Source organism: Coloeus monedula, assembly GCF_965178545.1.
Source record: "Coloeus monedula genome assembly, chromosome: 17".
NCBI lineage: Eukaryota > Metazoa > Chordata > Aves > Passeriformes > Corvidae > Coloeus > Coloeus monedula.
Window position 1 is genome coordinate 3,179,565 of NC_138797.1, and position 25,732 is coordinate 3,205,296.

General features: G+C 41.1%; 1 protein-coding gene across 1 annotated transcript in view; it reads left to right on the top strand.

Annotated features, from left to right (window-relative positions):
- PTPRT (protein tyrosine phosphatase receptor type T) overlaps positions 1-25,732 on the top strand; it is a gene marked incomplete at both ends in the record, with an annotated part of 423,019 nt that overhangs the window by 100,603 nt on the left and 296,684 nt on the right. Inside the window, one exon of the mRNA XM_082292624.1 lies at positions 10,065-10,190. Coding sequence (XP_082148750.1) covers positions 10,065-10,190 — 126 coding nt within the window. The remainder of the gene's footprint in view (positions 1-10,064; positions 10,191-25,732) is intronic.

Consider the following 25,732-nt stretch of genomic DNA (forward strand, 5'->3'; position numbering starts at 1 on the left):
GTTGTCCATTTTAAAGTTTGGAATTCCTCTAAAATCAAGAGCCTCAGCAGAAACTGACCTGTTCACATCCTGTCTTTAAAAAATCATTTTCCCCCATCAATGGATGGAGACTGGAGTGGCTCATGGGGACTCCTTCAGCAACACGTGGCTGATGGGCCGTTTTTGAGCCCACCTGGGACTTGTCACTGGCTGCAGGTGGCCAAGGATGTGTGACAGGGTGACACCAGGGGATGAGAGAGGCTCTGATGTCCCCTTAAAATCTGAACCCTCTGTGGAGATAACTGCACTTGCGCTGAAGTTACTCTGGATTTTTCTCCTCATTTCCATGCTGTCCCTCATTAATACAGAGTTTGGAATGCTGCAGCTCTGCTAAATGCACGCTCTGGGTCAGGGACTGCAAGGGGAAGATTCATGGCTGTAATTAGAGAGGCACTTTGCACATATGCTTCTGTAGTAGTAGGAAATTTGGTTAAACAGAAGAGCAGCTCTATATATTTTCAAGAACTCACAAGTGCTGTTAGGCAGAGACCTATTTATTCCTGGCACGTATTTACTCTGTGTTTTGCTCTTTGGGCAATGAATTTATACAGAGGAGTCTGGAGGATAAAAACAAGCGAATCTTCCCCTGGTTCTTGTAGTTCCAGTGTGCTGCAGAAGACAGAGGAGTTTCCAGGGCTTGGTGTTTGCCCCACTGCCCTGGGATTCTGCACAGCACCCTGGGTATTGCGGTGCATCAAGGGAGAATATGTTTATGAAAGTGCAGAGACAGAATAAGTGAACTGAAAAAAAACCCAATTAAAAGTCAGGTAAAAAAATGACTAAAATTCAAATGTGTAGCTGACTGTCAGTGCCTCAACCATCAGACAACTGATTGAGCTTCACAAGAGCCCTTGCAGAGTCCAGGATTTGCCCTCCTGTTCCCAGTCTGACTCCAGGGCACCTGGAAGCAGAGCAGCTGGAGAGCCACTGTCACTTCTGGGGCTGACTTGCTCCTGACACATTGAATGAAGATCATGGTTTAACTGAAAACAATTTAAAATACGTGTCTTTAAATATCCTTGACATTGCACTTTAAATGTAATGTGAAACAGTAACTGTCAGCAACGAGTGAAAGGGCATTTGCAAGAGATAACCTTGATCTGAGATATGTATAAAGTTGAGGCTATAGGAATTGTTAGAATTCAATAAAAGTTATTTATACAGCCATTCTCTGGGAGTAGCTTCCAACAACAAAGTTATTAAATTTAGCATGATATGCCAGCTCAACACTCATTGCAAGTTATTACCATTGTATTATTAGCCAATTAGATTTTATTTGCTGATACTCAATAACAGATGATAGCTATCCTTTTATCTAAATCTGATATTTAACCACTGTGGAGCTGAGCTAATACTTGTCAAGCATGATAGCTCAAATATCAAGGAGTTTTTGGAGTCCTGCACAGTGCTGGATCTTTAATTGCATGTGTTCAGAAGCAATTTAAACAAAATATTTGTATTGTTCACCAAGAATCAACCCACCTCATTAGGGTCTTCTCCAGGAAAACATTTAAACTATTGCTAATTCTTTTTAACTGCTTAGAACGCAGGGGATGTGTGTGTACACATGGACATTTTTGTCCTCTTGCAGACTGTGGGTAGTGCTCTGGGAGTGCAAAAGTAAGATGCATTTTGGGAGTTCAGCACTGAGTGAATTTACTTCCCTTGGCCTCATTTGGGAAGACTGTTCAGTTAATGGAATGATTATAAAAATGCCAGGCCAATAGGAACTGAAGTTCTTCTCTGAAAATGATACGTCTGTTCTAGTTGCATTTGATTGCAATCAGATTGTGTTTAATTTTATTCTGTGTTTGGTGGTGTGGCAAAAAACCAGACTTCCTACCCTTACTTAACTTAATCCTTGTGTTTTATGACCATCAACTTCCAAGAAAATATCTTAGCCACAAGGAGATCTTCCTCCAAAACAGGAGCCTGAACAGCAGAACAGGGAAAGGAGAAAGATTGGAAGATTTGTGGTTGCTGTTGGAATTCCTGAAATGGTGTCTGTTGAGACAATATTTTATTCATCACCAAAGATAATGTGAGTCAGTCAACGGCTGCTTCTTGCTTAAAGTTCAAACACATTAATTTGAAGTTTGTATAAAAGCTTATTGAGAAAGAGAGGCTTGCTAATGGAATATAAAATAAGTGAGAAACAGCTACTTCCAGACAGGTTTTTCTGCCTTGGTTGATAGTTAGAGTAAAACAAGGATGTAATTTAAGTAAGTGTGCAGCTTGAACAGGTATCCATGTGACAGGATAAAACGCTGAAATGAAGCAAGTCAATAGAGAGCTGGGACTGATCAAGGCTCCAGTGCAGCAGCCAAAGTAGAATTTAGTGAAAATGCACTATAAATACAATGTTAGACAAGCCTGTTAAGATCCACTGAATAATTAGCCTCAAGAATTTTCAGGTGCTGGAAGGAAAGAAAAGCAATGTTCCCTTTTTTTTAAGAAACAAATGAATACCCACAAATAGTTTCTACTGACAGATATAACTAAGCACATCTTAACAATCATGGCTAATAATTTAAGGTGAATTTTTGGAATACAAAACAGGATGATTTTAGGGAACAAACACATTGTCCTGTGACTTAAGAAATGAATTGAAACAAAGTAAGGCTTTTTTTTTATTCTTAGTCTATAATTATAGCAGCAAGTGTGTGCTACAAATCTGTGTTTTTAAAAAGAAATCTTCATTCTGTCGTACTGTGACTAAAACAGGAGTCTGCTTCAGTGGTGGAAAGCCATTAAATTTATAGATTGAAAGATTATTAGTTAGAATCTTGAGAAAAATTGGTGGGGAATGTCTGTTTAAGAATCTTTCATGGCTTTGATAACCCGTGTTAATTTTACAAGTTTCATTACCTTGGGACAGACAAGTCTGAAAATTCTTAGCATAAATCTTGGTGTGTTGCAGCAGACTGGAACTAACTGAACTTGGAAAATTTGGGTTCTTTGAAAAGGTGCGGGGTATTAACTGACTTCTTTTGTAGCTTGAAAGAAGAAACTAAATCAGATTAGGGATATGTACGTATCTCTAATATTAATTTATGCTTAAAGCAATAAAATGTTCATATCGAGCTATTGAAATAGTGACAGCTCAGCTGTCAGGAGCAAAAATATATTCTTGGTATTAAATAAAGGACATATATTTTTGCAAGGCAAGTTAGATGAGTCATCCTTGATTTGGACATATACATTGAAACAAATGTCATTTAGTGTTAGTTTTAGTCCTAGGATACTTCAAAGTGGCTTCACTGATCCGTGGTGGATTATGAGGTACAGAATTAGTAATGAATGTCTGAGCTGGTCTAGGGCTCAAATGATGAGACACAGAGGCAAGATTCAGCAAAGAGAAACCTGTAATGATGAATTTGAGAAAGAGAACTCAGCTTAAAATGACAAGTTCAGGGGATGGAGCTTAAACACTCATTCCATGCATATCCACAATGCTTGCTCTGCTCTGTGGGATTAGGAGCAGAACTGATAAACTCTGTCAGGCTCTGGTGCACGTTTGGGACCAACACTTTCTGCAGGGAAGTGCTGGGAGAAGAACTTGTTATTACTGGGAGGGCACTTGGGAGTGTTTCACCTCACAAACCTTCACCTGTCTGTTACTGGTGATGTTCACCATGGACAGCACACGTGATCTCTTACTCAGGGGAAGCACTCTTTTGATTGTAGCAAGGTTCCTATATAAGGAGCAGCCAACTATTGATTTTATCCATGCATGTGGGACAGGTGTGCATGCAAACTGTGCTCACAGCTGCTTCAAAACATGTGGGAATAGATATGTAACACTGAACCTGCAAAGATAGCAAGGTCACAGGGCATATAATTAGAAAAAGACTTAGCAAATATAGCTATATATACACACTGGTAGTATGAGTGTCTTCCTTAATGGGTTGATAGCACTTGAAATCACAATTCCAGTTTTAAACCAAGAAGAGCTTTTTTAAACTGCATTCAGGATTTTCAAGGATTACATCGATTTAGGGAAAAAAATCCCCCAAAACCTATTCATGCATATTTTATTTCTAAAGAGGAATAATTTTCTTTGCTGTTTTTAAAAATAAAGACAAGCTTTCTGTATGCTCTCCCTCTAATCTGGGTAGCCAGGACATGTAAAAGGAATGAAATTTAATCAAATCTAACAAGAATCCTTTAAATCTTGGCCAGGTAATTGTTACTGGTATCTCAGAAGATTGGCACCTTCCAGAGTGTAGATAAAACTGTCTCTGCTCACATGTAAATTTAGCAAGACTATGTCAAGAGTGAGATGGCAGGACAAGAAACAGAACTGTCTTGTGGTGGGGGAGTCATTCCTCGACCATGAGGACTGACACTTGCAGCAGAAACCAAACCACATGCAGGGATGTGTTTGAGGCACTGGAGAAATCACTGATGTTTGTTTCTAAACCCCAAACATCTGGATGCCTCAAGAGAAGCTCCTCTGTGAGCAGCAGCAGCTGAGTAGCCTGGGATTTGTGTTTAATGGTTGAGTGACTCACCTGAATTTGTGCAAGGTCTGAGCTCAGTTCTTGAAACAACTGACATCAGAAAAAGAAGTTATGAATGCTTTACTTCAGAGTTTATTCCACGCTGGAGAATCTATTCCCCAGCTTCTCCTGGTGTAGATCCTCTGTTAGCTAATGAGGCGTAAAAAATGATCAAAGCTTTCCCTGCAGTTCGAGGAGTCAGAGTATCTTTGTCTCCCTTGTAGAGTCTGAGTTTAAACACACCCTGAACACATGGTGCCCTTTGACTCAGTAAAGATGACTTTTCTCTCTGCAGAAACCTGTTCTTTGAAAATCTGCGGTTAGAGAACAAACATTTGGTTGGAATAATGAAAGTACTCATTGAAATTGGCCAGTTGCAAGAGCAGGTTGATGTGCACATGTCTGATGTCTTCTGCCTTCATCTTTCTAGATGAAGGAAGGACTAGAAAGCACTTTAAGGACTTGCTACTCTTCCTGAGTGAGGAAATTCCAATGTTCCTTGATTTATCCCGTCTTAAAGCAACTCAGCACAAGCTTTACATGAACATTTTCATTCTTTACCCTTTCCCACTTCCATAAGAATATCCAACAAGATTTCTCAGGAATTTGCTATTTGAATTCTACAGTCTGAAAAAAAAGTTACGAACGGATTTTTATACAATAAATCCCACACTAGGAGTTACCTTAATGAGCCAAATGCATCTTTTCTAGCCCTTGTAAATGAAAGTGTCTTTGGAAGGGATAAGAATGAATGATCAGAAACAGTGGTGAGTTAATTTGTGGAATTTTATGGTTCATAAGCACTGCCTCATCCTAACAGTGTTTGTTTCTTCCTTTACTTGCTTTGCATTTTGTGCGTTTAAGATAAAAATTGATAGACTAAATTTCAGCTCTCATGAACGTTTCAAAAGGGATGTTTACTGAAAAGTGTTCATGCTTTCTGAACTCTTGCCCATTTTGTTGTTGTTTGGGGATTGTTGTTGTTTTTGTTTGGGTTTTTTTTAGTAAATGAGAGGGGTAACGACTTCTTTTAGGAAGAAGGGTGGAGTGGATCAGTGAGACTGATGTTCTCATTGTCTCTAGCCCTTTCCCACTCTGAGATTGCTGTAAATGCCTGATCAAATTATATACGCTGCTCTCTTTCCTGTGTGTGTTTAGAACCATGGGATAACTGATGAGGCTTCTCACATCAGTGTTTCTTTATCCCTTTTTAGGAGTATTGTGTTTTTTATCTGGTGAGTCTCTGAGAGTTTGACATTGGATGACTTTATAAAACATTCAACTAATTGGATTTGTTAAAATAAATAAATCAAACACTAATTGGAATGTGCCCTGCCATTATTTTTGCTTACTGAATTAGATATTATGGCGTGAAGTTCTTTTTATCATATTTGTGCACTTATTTAAACACCCCCCTGGCGCACACTTCTGCAAATTCAATTATATATTCAAAGAAGCCATTCAATTTATGCAAGGCTGGTTTACATTTAATCCAGGGGCAAGTCTCAGTAACTGATGATAGGTCTGCTCAAGATTAATTAGCATCACTCAGATGAGCAGTGGCATTGTTACAAGCCCGCAGTGTAAAACAAGGGATATTTTATCCTTCTTATGTGAGGCATTATTTGCTTCAATATGACCCTTTTCAGGAAGGGAACAGCTTTCTTCTAGATTTCATTTTGAGAAAAAGGTTCAACGCCACCTGCGTTATCCAGCACCATCAAAGCCATCTCCATTCCCTCTTTGCTCCCACTGAGCAACTGCATTTGTTTAATTTTTAGCCAAGCAGGAAAAAGGCTCCAAAAATCCCAATTTGTTTTCCAGAAATCCTCATTCTTGTTAACAATTTATGAAGACCCAGAACTCTATTTTGGTGATGGTGTAAATGTTGTCATTTTCCTCAAGCTACTCTATGATGTGTGGCTGAAATGATGACATGCAAACCTGGTAACTAAATTCATCCAGGGGTCGTCTTTTTCCTTCAACTTGAGGATTATTTTCTCAGTGTTAATGAATAGCCCAGTTCTCCCTCCAAGCAGTCAGATTTCAGCCACGGATGATTTTCTGTGGGGATGGATCTAACCTCTTCTTGCCTTTATGTTCCATCATGTTTGTGTGTAGCTCATATCTGAGTATCTGCATGGGTGGGGTGTTTTGGGAAATGTTGATATTAAGCTTATGCTGACATCAGTGAAAATAGCCTCTCTGCTTGTTACTATTCCTACTTCAGTGAAATCCTGAAATCTCTTAATTTTCCGAATCTGGGTGCTTGTAAGTGAAGCTGCAATGCCACATCTGCCAACTTCTGCAGAAAAGAAGGGCCACCACTGATGTCCCTGCTTGGCAGATATGGACACAAGTCACTGTGGCCAAGTGGCTTTACCAGATGTTGGATATAAGGAAGAATTTTTTTACTGTGAGGGTGGGGGGGCCCTGGCACAGGGTGCCCAGAGAAGCTGTGGCTGCCCCTGGATCCCTGGAAGTGTCCAAGGCCAGGTTGGATGGGGTTTGGAGCAGCCTGGGCCAGTGGAAGGTGTCCCTGCCCATGGCAGGAGGTGGCACTGGATGGGCTTTTAGATCCCCTCCAACCCAAACCATTCTGTGGCTCTGTGACAGTTAAAGTAACCCCAAAATCTGTGATATTCTGATACATGGTACTCCTTTCACTTTCTGAGGTTTCTTTCCTGATCCATAATCCAATATGCACTGCATATTCACAGTGTGGAGAGAGGAGTTGTTGGCTTTTTGGCTCACCAGTCGCTGTGGCTCTGGCTCCCAGCTGAGCCTTTGCTTTAGTTTTAATTCTGCTCTCAGCTGACACACCAGAGCAAGAAACCAGTGGGCACTGCCCCCCTCTTGTACCCAGGATTTACAAAGCCAGCTTGCTCATCGGAGCCTTTAAAATTGATTCCAGCTTTTTCTCCTTGTCCTCATTTCTTGCAAATTCACCTCCACATTCCAATTCTGCTGCCTTTAGTAAATTAATCCTTCTGGCTTATTGCCCTGTCGCTCTGTGTTTGGAGGTTTCTGCATGAACCTTTTCTCTGAAGTGTAGGTGTCTTGCTGCTGCTTTTAAGTCCCTCCATGGTTTATCCTTTCCTTTCCTGTTCAGCTGTGCTACAGGGTTAGCTTTGACTTTCAGGCAAGGCACTTTAATGCTTCCTCAGGTGTTGTCTTGTATCTTGTACTCCCAATTAATTTCCACAAGTTCTCACTGTGTCCCTTTTTCAGCTCCTCACACCCCACCTTCCTCAGCGAGGATAAAATCATCTCTTTAGCTGATTATGCCACGCTATTGACAATTACATTCCCAGTTCAATGAGCACTGCTCCCCCATATTTTGCTACTACTGCTTGTTTTGCTTCTGGGACTTTGTAGCAGCTCCTGTGCAATTTTCTCTGTGTACAGGACGCCTCATACAGCAGCTGGGCTCGAGCAGAGAACGTGTTTACAATGCCTTCAAAGTAATAGCTCCCAGACAGCCCCATTCCTGTGTGCTGAGCAGAGGGAGGGTGGGCATGGTTTGTGTCTGAAGTTGTGTTATTAAAGGGAATCTGTCAGAAAGAGAATGCCCCGTGTGGAGGCTGAGACCAGAGGATTTGATTTTGCCTCTCACTCCTGCTTGCTGGGATAAAGGTGACTTTCAGCTGCACTGCTCGCTCCCACACAGTCCAGGATGCCTGGATCTTCCCTTAGGTTTTTTAATGAGCCTGTTCAGTATTGTAATTTTGAACTTTTTCACCTTAATTAGTTAAAAAAAAAAAAAAAAAAGTTAGGGAAACAGTTTAAGTGTAATCCTGCTTGTTTTGACAGCGGGGAAGGCTTCATGAGTGTAGTAAATTAAAGGCAAGGATTATTATAATGTTATAAAATCATGACAGCTCAGAAATATTTGCAGAAACTACTGAAACAAGTAAGCTTTTAAGGGATATAAAATCTATTAACAGATCTATTTATAATGAAAATATGTAATATATAAATTTTTAAATTTTTTAGGGCAAGCTTGATCTTGTTAAACTTTTCTTTAGCAACAGGGTATTTTGAGGTGTCAGGTACTCTACCCAACAAATCTTTCTAGACTATAATTGACTAGAAATTTTTGGTGAAGTTTTGTAGAACCACTTAGATAATCAGCTGCAATCAGAGTGGACATACAATCACTTAACAGAATAAGGATTAGTAAATATTAGTGACATGAAATGTATTTGTAATTTGTGAGGAATTCCACAGGAAGTGAGAGTTTAGAAAGTTTGGGCTTCCTAAGGAGATAGGGAATATGGGTGAAAACTAAAGAAGGCTTTAATGTCTGCATGGTTGGGTGATCTTTTATTGTGAAGGAGCCACAGGTCAGCGATGTATGGGCTATTTGCTGTGTGAGTGCGGGCAGTGCAGCCTGTGGGGAGGAGTCAGAGACATCTCTGTCCATACAGCTCTGATTGGTGTCAGGAGCCATTGGCAGCTTGCTGGCAGAGCAAGGGAGTGTTGCCCTGAGCATTGTGCAGCTCTGGCATGTTAGATGTGCCCAGTTGCCTTTGGAGGACCGGGATCTGCAGAGAAAAATGATCCTTTCTCCCCTAAGAGAAAACCAAAGCTTTATAGACACACTCTGGGCATGATTCGAATCTAAAGTCAGGGACCCAGATCCCCTGATCCAGTGGATCCAGTATGAAATACTTTGCCAGACTAAGTTGGGTGGAGGTGAAGAGGATGGTGCACGAGGTCATAAGGGACACCAGTGTAGGAGCATCCTAGGGAATAAACTGTCTCAGTTTCTCTGTGTGGCCCAAGTTTCAAAGATCTGCACTGCAATACAAAATTTCATTCCACAGTTCTGGGATTTCCCTTGATTCACAAGTGTTCAGACAGCTGCCAAGTTATTTATGAGAGTTAACTTCTTCCAAGTATTTCAGGAATTGCAGTGAAGATCTTTCAGTCAACAGTCTGGAAGGTGTGAATGCGAGTCGACATCTGCTGCTTCTCATTCTCTTGTTGTTCAGAAACTGCAGGGCCATGCTCAAAAGTATTGACTTGAAAGACTTTGAGGAAGCTCCACGTGATGTTTAAGAGATGGTTAAAGCCAGGTTAAAGAAGATCAAAGCTTAAAAGCAAAAAGAAATGAGGGTTCACTGTAGGAACAGTAATTCTGTGCTTGTTTGCCATTCACACGCCTCCTTCTGTTTTCCTTTATTTTTGTTAATACCTTGGAGTTTCATGGAAATATTCCTGCATGGGGGTATCCTATGCAATTTTCCTTGAAAATAGCAGGTTGAAATAAAGGGGACTGATCTAAGAAACAGTAGTGTGGAGGGAAGGAAACAAGGCCTTCCAGCAGATATAAAACACAGAAAATACAAAGATATTTTTTGGACATCGCCTTTGGTGCTGCATGAAAAGTAATGTTCAAGAAATTAATTGTATTTATTTTTATTTCCTGTGTGACCTTGGGTACAAAATATCTAAGTGAATGGCCTGCCACAAAGAGCGAAATAATCCAGACATACTTTCATTTTTCTTGGCTTTTAGGTGGTTGTTCGTTTGATGAGCACTACAGCAATTGTGGTTATAGCGTCGCCTTGGGAACCAATGGATTTACCTGGGAGCAGATCAATACCTGGGAAAAGCCAACAATGGATCCTGCTGTCCCAACTGGTGAGTAAGGAGCCTCATCAACAATGGTGAGATGCATTTCGTGGAGAGAATCAGCTGTTGCTCCTGTGTATGTGTGTACTGGCTCTGGGTACACAAAACAGGGGAGGAGGATTTTATTCAGCGATAAAAAGTTAATTTTGTGTTCAAAATAATCTGACAAAAGAATTCAGAGATGTGAGATGGCTTTTTGCAACATTTGCCATGGGCTATCCTTGCAGAATTGTTTTCCATTTCTTATTCTTATTTTATTTCTTATTAAACAGAGAGGAAATGTTTTGGATATAAAACTCTTAATATTTGGCTAGCTTTTGGTGTGTTTCTGGATGAGAGAGGTATCGGGGGAGGTTCATGTTGGACAGGACAGAAGAAGTAAAGCTTTCAAATGTGTGGAAATATTGGACATTCTAGTTACCATTTAGCTCACAACTGATTGCTTTAAATTCCAATTTTGAGAAAGACAAGAAAGTTCCTAGAGAATTAGTTGTGGTAGCTAATGCTTGATTAGGCTGGGACTCCAGACAGGAGAATTTTCATACGTGAGAAAAATATTTCCAGCAGAGAGAACTACTAGAGTTTCTAATTTATTGATGGGTACTGAGTATAGCGTAGACTTCCATGTGATAGTTGGAATATTCTTAGAAGAGGTCACAGTGGTGTTAATTTCCAAGTTTTGCTTTTCATTGAAAGTTACCATTATGCTTTGTATGGGAGTGAATTCTCTTGCCTTAACGTGCTGGGGAATGTTTTGTTCACATTGAAAAAGAACTTGATTTAAGAAAACACTTTAAGGTTCACTAAAAATCCTACTTTGTCCATGTTGGTTGCCACCTAAAATAGCAATACAAGTCTGTTTCAGGCACACAGTGGCAAACAAACCTCACCAGCCAGTTAAGACTTTGTTTTCGCTCCTAAAAATAGAGTTATTTGTTCTGGTTAGTGCATTGCACTATGAGAGCATGAGCTACTTGGAAGAAATGGAGTATAATGATGTTCAAGACATATTCTTATGCCTGTAATTATTGGGATAAGAGACTTGTAATTGCTTGCTGCCTGGCAAGGACATGGTGAGGAGCTGAGACAGCAATAGCTCCCTGCCACAGCCACTGACAGACAGCCCAGAATTCAGCCCTGGGTGCTTGTCAGTAAAAAACCAGCACAGGAGACACCAGCCTGGCTGGGCTTCCTCCAGCACTGAAAGCTGTTCTGTGGATTTGAAATCATTTCATCATTGTAAATTGTTCAGAACAGGAACCTTCAAAGTGTCACACCTGGTACCTCTTGGTTTGGCTGTGGCATCCCCAAAGGAGTTAATTGTGGAAGCTGCAGATTTTTGGTCCTGTCTGTAAGAGAGCATTTCATGATTCTGGATGTTGTTGTGTTTTAAGTGATGACAATTTTATCTCTGGAGCTCCTCAGCATTGGGTTCATTGTTGTGTCCTTGGCAAACACCAGAGTAGAGAGACATGGCAGATCTTTGAGTTAAATGATCCCAGAGTGAAGGAGTAGGAATTTACACAGTTTTGATGCAGTTGGGAATCTGGAACAAATGGGAAGGTTTATATGGCTTGCACTGGATGATTTCAATACTTTGTCAACTCTAAATGTTAAAGTAAACCTTTCCTGGCCTCCTTATGAAGGTGTATTGTCATCTGAAATACCCTGGAACCATGGAGAGATCAACAGAAATCACAGAGCTGGAAAAGACCTCGGAGGTTATTGACTCCAACCATTATCCCATCCCTAAGCCCTGCTCCCCCATCTGTGTGTTTTATGGCCGCATGTACCACATCTCCTCATTTTATGAACACTTCCAGGGGTGGTGACTCCACCACTTCCCTGGGCAGCTGTTCCAGTGCTTGACAACCCTTTCAACCAAGAAATTCCTCCTAATGTCCAATCTAAACAACAATAGACAAGCAACAGTCTGGAATGGCATGATTAAAAAAAATCCAAACCAACAAACCAACCCAAAAAAACCCCCCAAAACAAACAACTCCATATACACAAAAAACTACATGCCAACCCCAGAACATCACAATGTAATTTCTCCAAATACTTGTGGTTTTCCCCTTTCCACGATATCTGGAATCACGAAAAAATATCTAGACATACTCCAGCAGTTGCAAATTTAATTAAGGTTAGACCTCAAACAAAAAAATGCAGAGAACTTTATTGAAGGAAGAGGCAAAGGTAAAGCAGCCATCATGGGAATGTGCTCATAAATAAGATGGAAAAAGGTTTTAAGGAGCATGAGAGGAAATGAGTCAGTTCCTGATGGGACTGATTGATGTCACAGGACTGTTCCCAGAGAACAAAAGGCGAAATCAGTAGGTGGAAGATCATTCACCACGACAAATGGGTACAGAAGGGCCTGGTGTAACAAGCCCTATGTTTTGAAGAGCTGTCCAAGTCATGCTAACCTTGGAGTAAATTACAGTGTTCAGTCAGACTGCCTGAAGCTGGTGGAGATTTTTGGAGCTATTATTGAGAGTCTATTGCTGGCTACAATTATGGTGCTTGTGTTGGTTACTCTTTGATAAGCTCTTTGGTGGGAATAAAAGTTGTTTACTTAAAATTCATGTCGCGGCAAAGCCAGGTGGATAAACTGATGAACAGCATGTTCCACTCCTACAAGCAGGGACATCTTTAAAGCTGGAGTCCTAGAACATGTGATGACTGACTTTCCATTCCACTGAATTTCTCCATAGCAGCTGAGAGCAGCAGGGTGTAAATCCAGTGACCTGCAGGGCGTAAGAGGTGGTAACAAAGATGTGTTCATGGAATAAGCATCCAGAGGCATGACAGAGCGTGGAGAGTGCTGGCAGGAGTGCCAGCAGGGCTCTGGGAATGCACCAGTAATGCAGATTTTCTATGTTGGGATGGTATTTTAAACACTGGGGGGTTAAAATACCACATTGTGCAAAAGGTAAAAACAAAGAGCGAGCAGGAATGAGGTTGGTTCAGTGATACTGAGCCACTCTGCAGTGCTGGAAGCATGGCCAGCCCCCAGCTGCTTGGCCCTTTCCTCTGGAAAGCGTTTTGGCTTTTGTAAGTACCAGCAGGTCCTTTTGAATTCAACCAAGCCCCAGAACTGTGTCCTCCCGAATGCTAATGATGCTCTCTAGCACTTCTTAAAGTCCTTTTCACTGCTGGATCTCAAGAGTGCTCTTCGAAGGAGGTCAGTACCATGAATGAGAGCCCAAGTCCCCAGAGCTGTGTGATTCTCTGCTGACACACTGCTATGAAGGTCTCTGCCCAGGGATGTCTTTCCAGTCTTTATTTTTTTAATTAAAATGTCAAAAAAAAAAAAAAAAAGGCGATTAAACTGCTCCATTAGCAATGTAGAAGTTTGTAGGCAATTTGTTTTTCTCCGTTGCCGGCAAATAAACTGTTTCCCGTGAATTCTGTGATTAATTCCTTAGGGCTGGAAACAGTGTTAATTGGGGGATTAAGAACCAGATGTTTGTTGTTCTGAATAAGTGTTTCAGAAACGTGGAACACATGAATTGTAGGTATCCAACCCCCAGACTTCAGTGGGACTTTCGTTCCACCTCCTTGCACAATCGCAGGAGTGATTATAACAAAATATTTAACAGATGGGTGTTTACTTAAGCCTGAATACCCTCAGTGATGAGTATTCTGCAGCTTTTGGGCTGCTTGTTCCACTCTTTGAATTATAAAGGTTCTCAAACCTTCATTTTCCTTCCTGCGGCTTCAAGTCATTATATTTTTTTTTCCCTTTTTGAATAGGGAGAATAATCAGTTGTTGCTCTCTTACAACCTCTCTCGTACAGTTGTATGCAGTTAAATCTTTATTCTGCAGGACTAAATGTGCCCCAGTCCTTTTAACCTTTCTTAATTATCTTGTTTTCTTTCCTGTGCCTTCAGTCATTATTTTCATACCTTTTTGGGGCTGTTTGTCTGAAGTTGTGCTACAAGTGAGGATTCAGCACTCTGCATGGCAGTGCTGGCAAGAGGCAAGACCAAAACCAGTCTGGGATTCTATGAAAGTAGAACTTGAGCTCTTTTGTGTGTTTTTTGTTTTTTGGTGTTTTTTTTGAGGCAAATGCTTGGTTAGCGCCACAAAGAAATGTGTTTAAATCAACCAGGCAAAAATACTACTTTTACTTTCCATGTCACGATATTGCAGCATTCCAAGGAACCAGGACCTGGTTGCTCTTGCAGCAGTTGCAGGAATAATATTAATAATGAAAGTATTTAACTTTTAAAGTTCAAAGCATTTTACTATCATTTGCTAATTAACTCCAATGGAGACTTAACCAGGGCTGACTAGACTGAAGTAATTACTTTAATTGTATTAAATATGGTTCCATCTGAATGCAGAGGCATCGTGTCTTGTGCACGTGTGCAGCTGCATTCTTTGCTGTTAGATTTTAATCCCACGTTTACTTTGTGAAGTTTCCCTGTTCCAGCTTAGCAGATAAATAGTCACACAGAGCCTGAAGATCTGGCCCCACCTGCCTGACTGCTCACTTCCTTTCATCTCTGTGGCACTTAAAGCAAGTGCTACTTTGCCTTCACAGAAATAAACAATAATTCTTCTCAAACAAATGGAGTGCATGTGCATATAAACATAGATCTGCATCTCTGCATGCTCCATATCACTGCTGCTTCTTGCTCAGTTGCTTTCCAATTGGATGTTGTTTGTCTAGGAAATAGAAGTGTAGGTGTGGAGAATAAATGGATTAGCACAATGTTTGGAATAAATGGTAGTGTTCGGAATGACATCACTTGTATGTTAGCAAGTGCAAATGGCTTCACTTTGCATCCTTAGGCCACAGAGTCCAAACATTTTCTGCTAAGAGCAACAGGACGTTGTTTTTGAAGGGTGATTTTGTGGTAGAAATTGGTGCATTTTTATCTCACAAGGAATCATTCATTTTAGGCTGGAAAAGCCCTCTAAGATCATCAAGTCCAACCATTAACCCAGCACTGCTAAGGCCACCTGTAAGGCATGTCCCCAAGCGCTACATGACATGCTTTCTAGTTGTTTGCAGGGGTGATGCCCTGGACAGCCTGTTCCAGTGCCTTACCACCCTTTCGGTGAAGACATTTTTCCTGATAACCAATCTAAACCTCCGTCTAAATGGTGGAGGTTTTGAGATTGTATTTTCAGGCACAAATGAGTGCTGAGTGTGGCCTTGTGAGTCTGCATCCTGTGGCCCAGTGAAACGAACCCAGCTCAAGAGCTGTTGAGGGTGTGCAGTGTTCACCTCCCTTGGATGCACGGCACCACCCCACTGAGCGACCATAGCAGAATTTCTCTTTCCTCTTGCAGCAGAGATAAGGCACGGGAGACTCTTCCCACACCTAAATGAGCGTGTTCCTTTGTTCCAGGAGCTGGAGGAGTCTCTGAGCTTCTCACTGGAACAACAGAAGGGTCATCATCATTAGTGTTGCTCTGTGAAATGCTCATTTAGCAGGCAAGCATCGAGATGTATCCAGGAATTCCAGATGGCCAAATTCCACTTGGGCTCCACTGAACTGAGGGTAGTTTTATGGGAGTCTAATAGGCCAAATGCTTTCCTGTGTCACCTTTCTCTTTTTGTGAGTGGCACCATGGAGTGACAGCAGGAATGAATAATTCTCAAACAGCTTTCCTTCTGGAAGGAGATAACCCTCACTGGCTGGGCAGGATCCTTTAATTCTGTTCAGGAGATGAGAGATGTGAAGCTACTGCTGACCTCTAGAAAGGCCAGAGACCCTCTGTGCATAGGCCAGACGTTTGTCTCCTTTCCCTGCAGGCCAGAATGGTGCCAGCAGGAGTTAGACTCAACATTTGTAAACTTGAAAGGCGAGGCAGTAAAATTAACATTTTCCCTGTGTCTGAGTGTATTAATTCTTGCTTACAAGAAAATACAAAAAGAAACTTGTTAAAGGAATAAATTAGAATTCATCTGTGTATATGATGAATCATGATCCAGTTTTGTCTGAGAGGAAGAAAAAAATTTGGCTTAGCTGCCTGTATTTTTTTTTTTTTCTCCAAAAATATTTTATGCAGGGGAAATTACTAAGAATGAGTCAAATATGTTTCTCCCCACTCTTTCACTTGCATACAAGTAAATAGATTAGTCTGTGGCTTGTTAATGAACTCCAAGTAATTTCTCAGCTGTTAAGGTCTAAAGAGAGAGGGATCTCTGGGAGGTTTCCCCAATGTGTTTTTTTTTGCTATTTACTCTGCAGCCTCCTGTCTGAGTTTTGGGATTTTTTCTTATAGTAGTAAGTAATTCTTCCCCATTTCCAGAACTCCATCCCTGTTTGATGCTAACCTGAGTTTTTTGGGATTGACTGCAGGTGTTGGGTTTACTGTAGTGGATGCCCATGCCAATGTTGAGGTTTCCAGGAAAGTGCACTGTTTTGACCTATTTATGAACGTAGCTTTGGGAAGAATGGAACCTCGCAAGCAACAACAGGGATTTTTCTTCTGCAGCCTTCAACTGCTCTGTTTTACTCTCTCCAGACCCTAAAACATTCCTATAACTCATTCTGTAATGGCTGCTCACAGCCCAGCAGCAGGATTCAGCTGTCCTTCAGAAGAATGTGTTGTCACCCATTTTTTTTTTTACTATCTCATGTTCAGTCTGGGTTGTCAGTAACTAAATCCTACCTCTATGTGCAGACAATTCTGCTTATTCAGCAATGAAGACCATGAGTCCTTCTGCACAGAACTGATTTCATACAGGTAGCAATTTAAACCCATTTGTTTCAAGAGTGATTCTTACCAAACATTGTCTCATGTTCCTTGGTGTTCTAACACCAAGTAAAAGCTTTCTTTTGGGATGGGGTGTACTAGTTTTGGATGGAATAGAAATGGGGAGGGACTGGTTGACCTAAGTTTGTGGGGAAATTGCAGACCTGTAAATTAAGTATACCACTCTTAGCTGAGTACTTGCTTTTATTCAGTGATTTTAAAAGTTGATTCAGTTATGAACATCCATCTGTCTAGAAGACTTCTGCTGAAAGGAAGTTATATCCCAGTTTTTAATTGTGTCATTCACATTGAAAGGTGAGATAGAATTTCTTCTCGTGCTGCTGTCAGAGGTGAGCAGAACCATCCTTCCACTTAGAAGGGGGTGTTTTGGTACTGAAATCAATCTTAGCAAGGATGTGCAGCCTTCAGAGCTCACATGGTATAAAGAAATGAAATCAAAGATCTGAATGGCTTCTAGGAAGTGTTTTAATGATCCTGAAGGGATTGCTGTCTGCTGGGAACACATGTAGTTCCTGCACCTTGATGTGTTAAACGGTACATTTGAACTGTTGTCAGGCTCTCTCTGACCCTTTCCTGTGAGAGCTTCCACAAACAGAGCTGTTTGTGAGTGTCAGGACCTTTCCATTATCACCATTAGTGGGACCACGACACTTTTAAAGCACTGCCACAACATCACTCAGCATCACCCTGGGAGGAAGGACAAGAAAGCTGCTGCTGTACTCATTTCTCCTGCATGGTTTCAGCACTGGAGCATTAATTTTTCTCAGCACCTGTTGGCTCTAGCAGGAACTGATGCCTCTCAGCATCTAGGTATGCAGCCTGTATTTTTTATAATGTGTTATTTTGAGCTCTGGTAGGACATGCTGTCCAGATGCCAATGTGTTAAAACTGGTTTTTGTTTGAGGGGTAAGTTAGGGAATTTTATAGCCCCACCAGTGGAAAAATATTTCTCATGCACAGCTTCAAAATCTTCAGGAGAGGGGAAATAGAAGAAAGAGAGATTTCTTCCAAATAGATTAAATTTAATTTAAATTCTATTGAAATAAATGTGGTTGCAGGAGTAAACAAGGTGCATATGTAGAATGAGGGATGGGGAGGGTCTTTCTGACAAAAATGAAATACTAAAATTGATAAATATGAACTTAGTGGATATTAGGGAATACAGGAAAAGCAGTGAGTAAATAGGAACAGAAGTTTTAGGAGGAATAGATAATTTGTAGTGCTTTTGAAGGAACTGACAGGATTAGGGAATACTGCAGGTCTAGTGAGGGCTAAGAGATTTGTAACAATATTGGAAGAGTGAATTTTTGAGTAGACAGAATTCTGACTTTGGGGTTTTTTTTCCTCCCCTTAAACAGTGTACCTGCTCTGCACTGGGTACTTTCCCTTTTTCCTGGAAGGTTTGTTAGCAGGCTAGAGATGGACAGGTCAACAGGAAAGAAGTTCCAAAAGAAGAGTGATCTGAGAACCTGCATGGGGCAGATGGCTGAAGTCAAGACAGACCTGCTGTGAAAGAGGGAAGGAGAAGGCCATGAATGAGCAGACAGATACTGACAGAAGGATTTGCAAAAGGAAATGCTGGGGAAATCAGAAGAAAAATTACTGCTCAGCATGATCCAAGAAAGCAACTGAGGTGTTAAACAGGGATTTGAGGCACAGGGTGGGCAGAACACAGGAAAGGCAAGAAGTGTCATTCAGGTTGTTGCTCAGCCCCTTGTGAGCCCTGGTAGCTCTGAGTGAATTTTCAGCTTTTTGCAGTTGTTTAACATAGAGTTAGTGGAATTCTCCTGAAATCCCTTAAATTCAGTGGGAGCTGGGTGTAATCTCTTAGAGGGACTCTGTGCTGCAGTGCATTGTCTGGCTAAAATGTACTTTTTCTTTCCCCCCATTTGTCTCTTTTGCCCAGTGAACTCTCCTATTTCTTCTTTCTTTCTTTTTTCTTTGATTTTTTACTTCTGTCACAAACCGTCACACCACTTAACAGACTCCCAGAACCTGAGTACAAAGCTATGGAAGAGTATCCAAGATTCCAGTGTCAAGAATTATTTAACTAATGCACTTTCTTTACCACAAACCCTATTTAGTGTGTAGTGAACTAACTGCAAGTTTTTCTGCCAGCTTCAAAATAAACAGGATGGAGACTCATAATGAGCAGATTTTCAGATGCTTTACTATTTAATTAGAAGGATACAGATTGTTTGATGGAATGATAATAACAACCTCTGATCACTGGTTCCAGTGAGAACTGTTGCTATTGAGAATTTGTGGGGGAGAGAGAGTTCATTTTTCATGCTTAGGAAATATTAGCATTTGCTATTGCCAGTATCAGATATTTAGTGCATGTAATTTGGCACATGAAAAATGCTGGCTTTTAAATCTCTTTTCCAAAAGTCATTTATATATGTACAAAAGCAAGTTGATAGCAACAATATTAATATATTCTCAGGGGAAAAAAATAACGTAGGCATCTCCTGCATAGGCAATCCGTGTCATTCACCTCCTTTAGAAGGGACTGGAAACTGTTGTGCTTGTATTCCTTTGAGATGTAAAGTTGTTATATTACAAATTATCACTTGTTTTCAGTATTGACTAGATAAATGAATGCAATTATGTTTATCAATGTTGAAAATTAAGCAACAGAAAGCAATTGTGTGTGTTTGAGGATCTTTTCAAATGAAAAGCTGTATTCACTGAATTCTCATCGGCCCTTTTTCTCCCTGACATGTTTCATGATGTGAGCTCTCAACTGAATGAACAGCTGCAGTAAAAATGGCACCGGCCAAGTCACAGGGAATTCACAGGAAATTGAGATGTTTCAGGCTGCAACACAAGCCATTTGGGCCCTCATTTACCTTGAGAAATGCTTGGCTTTTTGTTAGTGCAATGTCTATAAACACAGAAAGGTGTCAAGCCCTTTGGATGGGTAGAGAAAAGACACTTTGCTGGGAGGGTTTATCTTTCTGAAGGTGAAAAAAGCTTTTTCTTCTGGTCTTCTACTTTGGATTTACTTACAGTGCATGCATGAGGGGGTAATATGAAGGAAATGTCAGTGTTGGTCAGAAGCATGTGGTAAGGGAAGCAGGGTAAGATACCTGCATCACAGCTCAGATGTCTTCAGAACCTCCTTGGTTCACCTCATTCTTCTAAAACAAGATCATTCGTATGAATAAAGATCTGAACACATCCCTTAGAACTTTGGAAATACCATCTATTGCCTCTCATGGATGATGGCAGAGTCAGGACATTTTCTCCCAGCTTCCCAGCCAGCCCTGGCACACACCAAAGATGTGGCAGCACGAGGAAAGAACCAACTTGGAGGCAGCAAGTGGCCCACTGTCTTCAGAGCCATGAAACAGCAGAGCTGTTCCTGATTAATCTTAAATGCTTTAGAACAAATGTTTTATGTCCTGAAAGCTTATGCAGTGCTCCCATTTTTAAATTTACTTCTGTGCTACTTTTGTTTAGCACCCAAGTTAGCAAAGCTTTAAGCAGCATGATGGACATTGTCATGAGATCACTGTTCCTGATGCCTCCTCATGAGCCAGCCTGCCCCATAAACTCACCATTCATGGGAACATAAACCCTCCAGAAGCTTCCTTTCGCTTCATCCCTCTTGTTTTCCATGTATGTGAGACTTTTTGTATTTCTTTTTTTCCTGCGATGCCATCTTCATCTTACAATCTCCTCTAGTTATGGTAGTGAAGATCAAGCTGTGAAGAAATTTGGCAATAAACCCTAAATCACCTCCTCCATCATCTCCAGCCTAATAGGAAATAAAGTATTAAAAAACAAACAAACAAACTATAACCTAAATTAACTTCTTGCTAAATTTGTTGCAGTCTAGGGTGACTGAGTGAAGATGTGAGCCGATATTGCCGTGCTTTCTCATGGCCAGTTTTACTACTCCATCTGTCCACAGCAGAAGAATCTCTTTCCCCATTTCAGTTTTATAGGTTTGAGTTGTTTAGCAGTATAGTTATGGGAATATTCAAAGGAGGAATCATAACCAGAGCAAAGTGGTTTAGCTTAGTTGTCATTAGCTGTTCATCTAGAACAGATTGCCTAGGATGGACTTCTGGAGTGTGTCTGATTGCTGCAGCATGGCGACTTAATGGGGACACATTTTTATCAGCTTGTTTAAGTGTGCCCGTGCCAACTGACCTCACAGCTTGGTGTGCAGTGAATGAGCTCTAGAAACTATGGTTTCAATCTAGGATCTCATTTGTATGTCTTCCTTTGAACTTCATTTGCTGTTGTGTATTTGTTTGGTTTGAATTTGGCATCTGGCATTGCTGATCTGAACTAAACCTCTGCCATCCATCCATAACCATTTGTTGTTCTTCAATCCAGCTTTCTAGTCCAAAAAATCCTAGTCCCTACATTTTTTCTCCTGTTTACTTAGCTCGAAACCCTTTTTCCCATGTAACATTCATGTTCCTAATTCTGCTTTGTCTAAGAACTGGGTTTTACTCTTTTACTCAGAAGTGTTTTTATATAGTAACAAACCAAGAAGCTTTCAAGCCTCACTACTGCAGTTTTAATTACATCATTAAGGCCAGGTTGGACAGGCCTTGGAGCAACCTTGTGTGGTGGAAGTGTCCCTGTCCATGGCAGGGAGTGGAATGAGATGAGCTTTAAGGTCCCTTCCAACCCAAACCTTTCTGTGATTCCGTGATTTCTGCGTGTTTTGATTCTCAAGACTTTGTGTCCATTACCTTTCCTCCTTTGTTCCCTTCTTTGGCTTCGCCCCTCAGGATCTGTCACTCGCAGCCTCAAGCCCAGGGAGAGATAAATCTGTAAAAGTCTCTCCTTCAGCTTGCCAGGAAAACAGCACAAACACACTCTTGCAGCTGAGCTGAATTGGTACAGAAAGCATTGCTCAGCCTTGTAGCCTTTAAGCGAGAAACAGGATTTCAAAAGCTAATTTGCTTGTTTTCGTAGCACAATCTTAATTCTACAAGGGAGAGAAGATGATCTAATCTAATTTAATTTTGCTCTTTGAGAAGGGAGATCACTTGGCCAGCTGCTGCTCTGAGCAAACACAGGCTACGAGTCTGCACAAGGAGCGTGCAGGCTACAAGATAAGCTTTGAACTTTATCGAGTCTCTCGGCAGTATATGCTAATGTGTGCTGTTGGGAGAGTTCTGAAACTTTTGCTTCTGATTGTATTAATTAGTTTGCTGCTCTAAATGAGCCGTATCTCACTGTAAAATAAAGAGCTGTTACACATCAAGCTTTCCCTGTCTCTGAAGCTTTAGTGTTTGGGCAGAGTGGACTGTGATTTCACAGATCAGGCCAAAGCCACATCCTCACAGTACTGTTGCTGCTTTGATTTCTGAAACTTTAGGGATAATGTATTCAAGCTGTTGATTTATTACAAGAGGGAAAAGTGTGGTATCTAATCCTGTGTTTGAAGAGGAAGACTTTTTCTCCCCAAACATTTTAACTTTTAGCACCTAAGGCAAGGAAGCATCTAAGAGCTTCTGTGGTCATACTGTCTAGATAGTGACACACTCCTTCAGAAACCAAATCCACTGTGGTTTAGGGCCACAAGGTTCTTAAAGTCAATCCTATCACTGAGGTGGATTTGTTGCATTCTTAAATCCTGTAGTTTCTAGATGAGGTAAATTCACCAACATGATGAGATGTGCTTTCATGTCTGTCACTTTTACAGCAGCCTGATACCTCCCACCAGCAGGCAGTGCCTCAGACTCTCCAGACCTTCCACTGACTGGAGAGTGCCACCTCTGCTTCCACCCCTGCTGTGCATTCCCAGCATGAGATCTGGCTTCCCATGAGATCTGTAGGGTTGTATTACAAGGTGCAGAGGGTTGGCAGGTGTGTGCTTGAGACACGCACAGTCATTGAAAAGTCATATATCCTTTGGAAAAAAAATTGGAGTTTTGTTGTGGTTATCATCTTAGCTCTTCTTGCTGATGAGCTCATCGAGGTAATTAATAGTGTGCCCTGACTCTGCATATCTTTGATCCTCTTCCATGCAGTATTGTCGCAGGCTGCTTGACAGAGCCATCCCTGTCTTCAAGCAAATAAAGCTAACCAGGGGTTAAGTTTCAGGACTTCTGTGCTACGTTTCTTAGAGGTAAGCAGAAGTCCACGACTGTTCCAAGAGAAGTCAGGGTTCCAGTGCTTGAGAGACTTTGCTGCAGCCTGGATAAGCTGGGTGAGAGCCAACACCCTGCGAGGTGACACAGTGGGGTCTCAGTGCGCCAAACCCCAAAACTGCTGACCCAGGGTGGGGGGCTGTGAATGTCTGAGGCTGGTAACTCCAGTCTGTCTCACTCCCTGTATTCCAGAGGTTCTTCTGTCTGCGTGGTCAATTTGGCAGATTTGCAGTCTGTTAGGACAAAAAGCTTAACTTTCTCTTCATTATATCAGCTTAAGGATGATATAATTGCCTCATATGTGGGGTTTAAATCAAATAACTGACTTTTTCGTAATTTTTTTTTGTGAGCAAGCACAGGTCCAGCCTACAGCTTCACAGCTAGGCTGGCCTGTTGCTGAACTTGATACACCAAATGCCTGCAGGGTTTACGTTGTGCTCAGACCCCTTGGCCTCTCTAAGCAAAGAGATTGAAACATTTGGTTAAAATCATAGTTTTGGCTCAAAGATAAGTGTGAACTGTTCAGAAATGCTCATTTGGATCCAGGCACCACTCTGTGAGAGCCTTTCCAACAGAGGTAACACGCTGGGAATAATTTTGGCTTTCTTATTCTACCAGTTATCTCTTTAGATTTCTTTTTCCATTTGTCTGAGAAAGACTTAAGAAGTAGATGAATTACCAACATCCTTCTTGTGAAATAGGGAGTTCATACCTTCCATGTTAAAGATAAAACTTCATCTTGAGTCCTTCATAAAGACTTCACTCCGTCTCCGTATTTTTGTGGAAAAAGAGAAGATCCTGACATTTCTATCTGAAATTAACTCTCTGCCCAAATTGCAGTCAGCCCAGTGATTTTCCCTTACTACTCTTAATTAAAGGAATGTGACCAACAGTAGGGGTTTTTTTAAGGCAGATTAAAGCTCTCTGCTTGCCTTTGCATTTCTTTTTTTTTAGCTCATGAGATAGCAGACTTAATACTCCCACCTGCTTTTCCTGAATACTTTTTCATTATTCTAAGAGCAAAGGCAATAAGCATTGTCTCACTTGATGATAGTTATATTTAAAGCTTTCTTAAACTGAGGTCAGATAAGAAGTCTGAGCAGCATAAACTGGGGATGTGAATGCACAGTGCAGCAGCCTGGACAGAACTCGGTGGGTTATGGCAAATCTTCTACAAGCACCAATCCTATTCTGTGTATTTGGTGTGTGTATTCACATACCTGTACTTGAGCTTAGAGAAAGTGATAAAACCTGTCAAACTTTAGGTTGGATGGGGCTTGGAACAACCTGGTTTAGTGGGAGGTGTCCCTGCCTGTGGGAGGAATGGAACTCGATGGTCTTTAAGGCCCCTTCCAACCCAAACCATTCTGTGATTCTATAAACATGAAAGTCCATTCCATATTTTATCTCAGAGGGGGTTTGGGGTAGTAACTGCAGCATTTTCATTTACTTTGTATATATTTATTCCTGGAAGTTGGTTAATTGTGTAGGTGTCTCCTTGTTCGAGTGGAGGGATGGAGCTCTTCCCCTCTGTCCCTCCCTGTGCCAGGTGCTTGGAGCAAGGCTAAGACCCTTGTCCACCTCTGTCCAAGTGTGTTTCTGCAGTGGGATGGGCCTGTCAAATGTGTGCCTAATTTGCTGTTAAATGTTTTTTTTCCTGTCATTACCTCATCTTCCAGCCTGCGATCCAAACACCAACCTGCATTTTCCCCTTGCTTGTTTACATCCCTGCAACTAATAACGCTTTCACAAACCAATTACGCTTTCACAAACTGATTATGCTTTTATAAATACACGCATAATCATTTATTGTCCCTAATTGAAAGTTTGCTGCGAAGAGTCCATTATCTAGGCCAGTGTAACAATCTCTGTCGGGTTTGTTGTGCTGAGCTGGGATTGCTGAGGCAATCCAGCAGTGCTGTGCTGCCCTCTGCTACACCAGCATCGAGGTGATCTCAGGAAATCCCTGCACACAAGTAGTAAGTCCTGCAATCCTTTCATGTCAACAGAGCTACAGCTGTGCTAAGAGAGGGCAAGTGTTCAGGGGCATAGGTGAAAGCTGTAGGCTTGGATAACATCTTTGCTAATTAGTTCAGGCATGTAAGATAATTCTGCTAATTTTTGATTAGTTAAAAGTAAGTGGAGAATGGTGCAGAAGGGAAGGAAATTATTTCAGCTTCAGTTAACACACAGTAAACTACCTTTTCCAGCTTTTTCACTGCAGACTTCCTTGAGAATATTAACAGTTCAAAGTACTTAGCTCGAAAAATCTCAATGAACATTAGAATTATTTTTATTTCAGGATACTGGTCTAACTGCAGCAGCAGTTCAATCAACCTTACAGTAGAGCAATCTTATTGAATTTCTGCCAGGAATGTAAATGAGAAGCCATTCTGCTTTAAAAGCTTCAGCTAATATAATTAATTGCATTCATTTTCAAGGTGATGTCTTGCTTGTTTGGGCCAGTGAGCAGTAGGGGATAAAACAAATGGAAATTTCATCAGTGGTTACAAAAGAGATAGTGATTTACTAATTGCCTTTCACCTTTTCCTGACAGTTTGTATCTCTTACCAATCTGCCTCCAGTCACTGGAAACAGTTGTGTGGTGTGAGATTAGGATAAATACACTGCGAGGAATTCTTCAGTGGTGAATTTGTTTTTCCTTCATTGGTAAACTAAATTTGGCT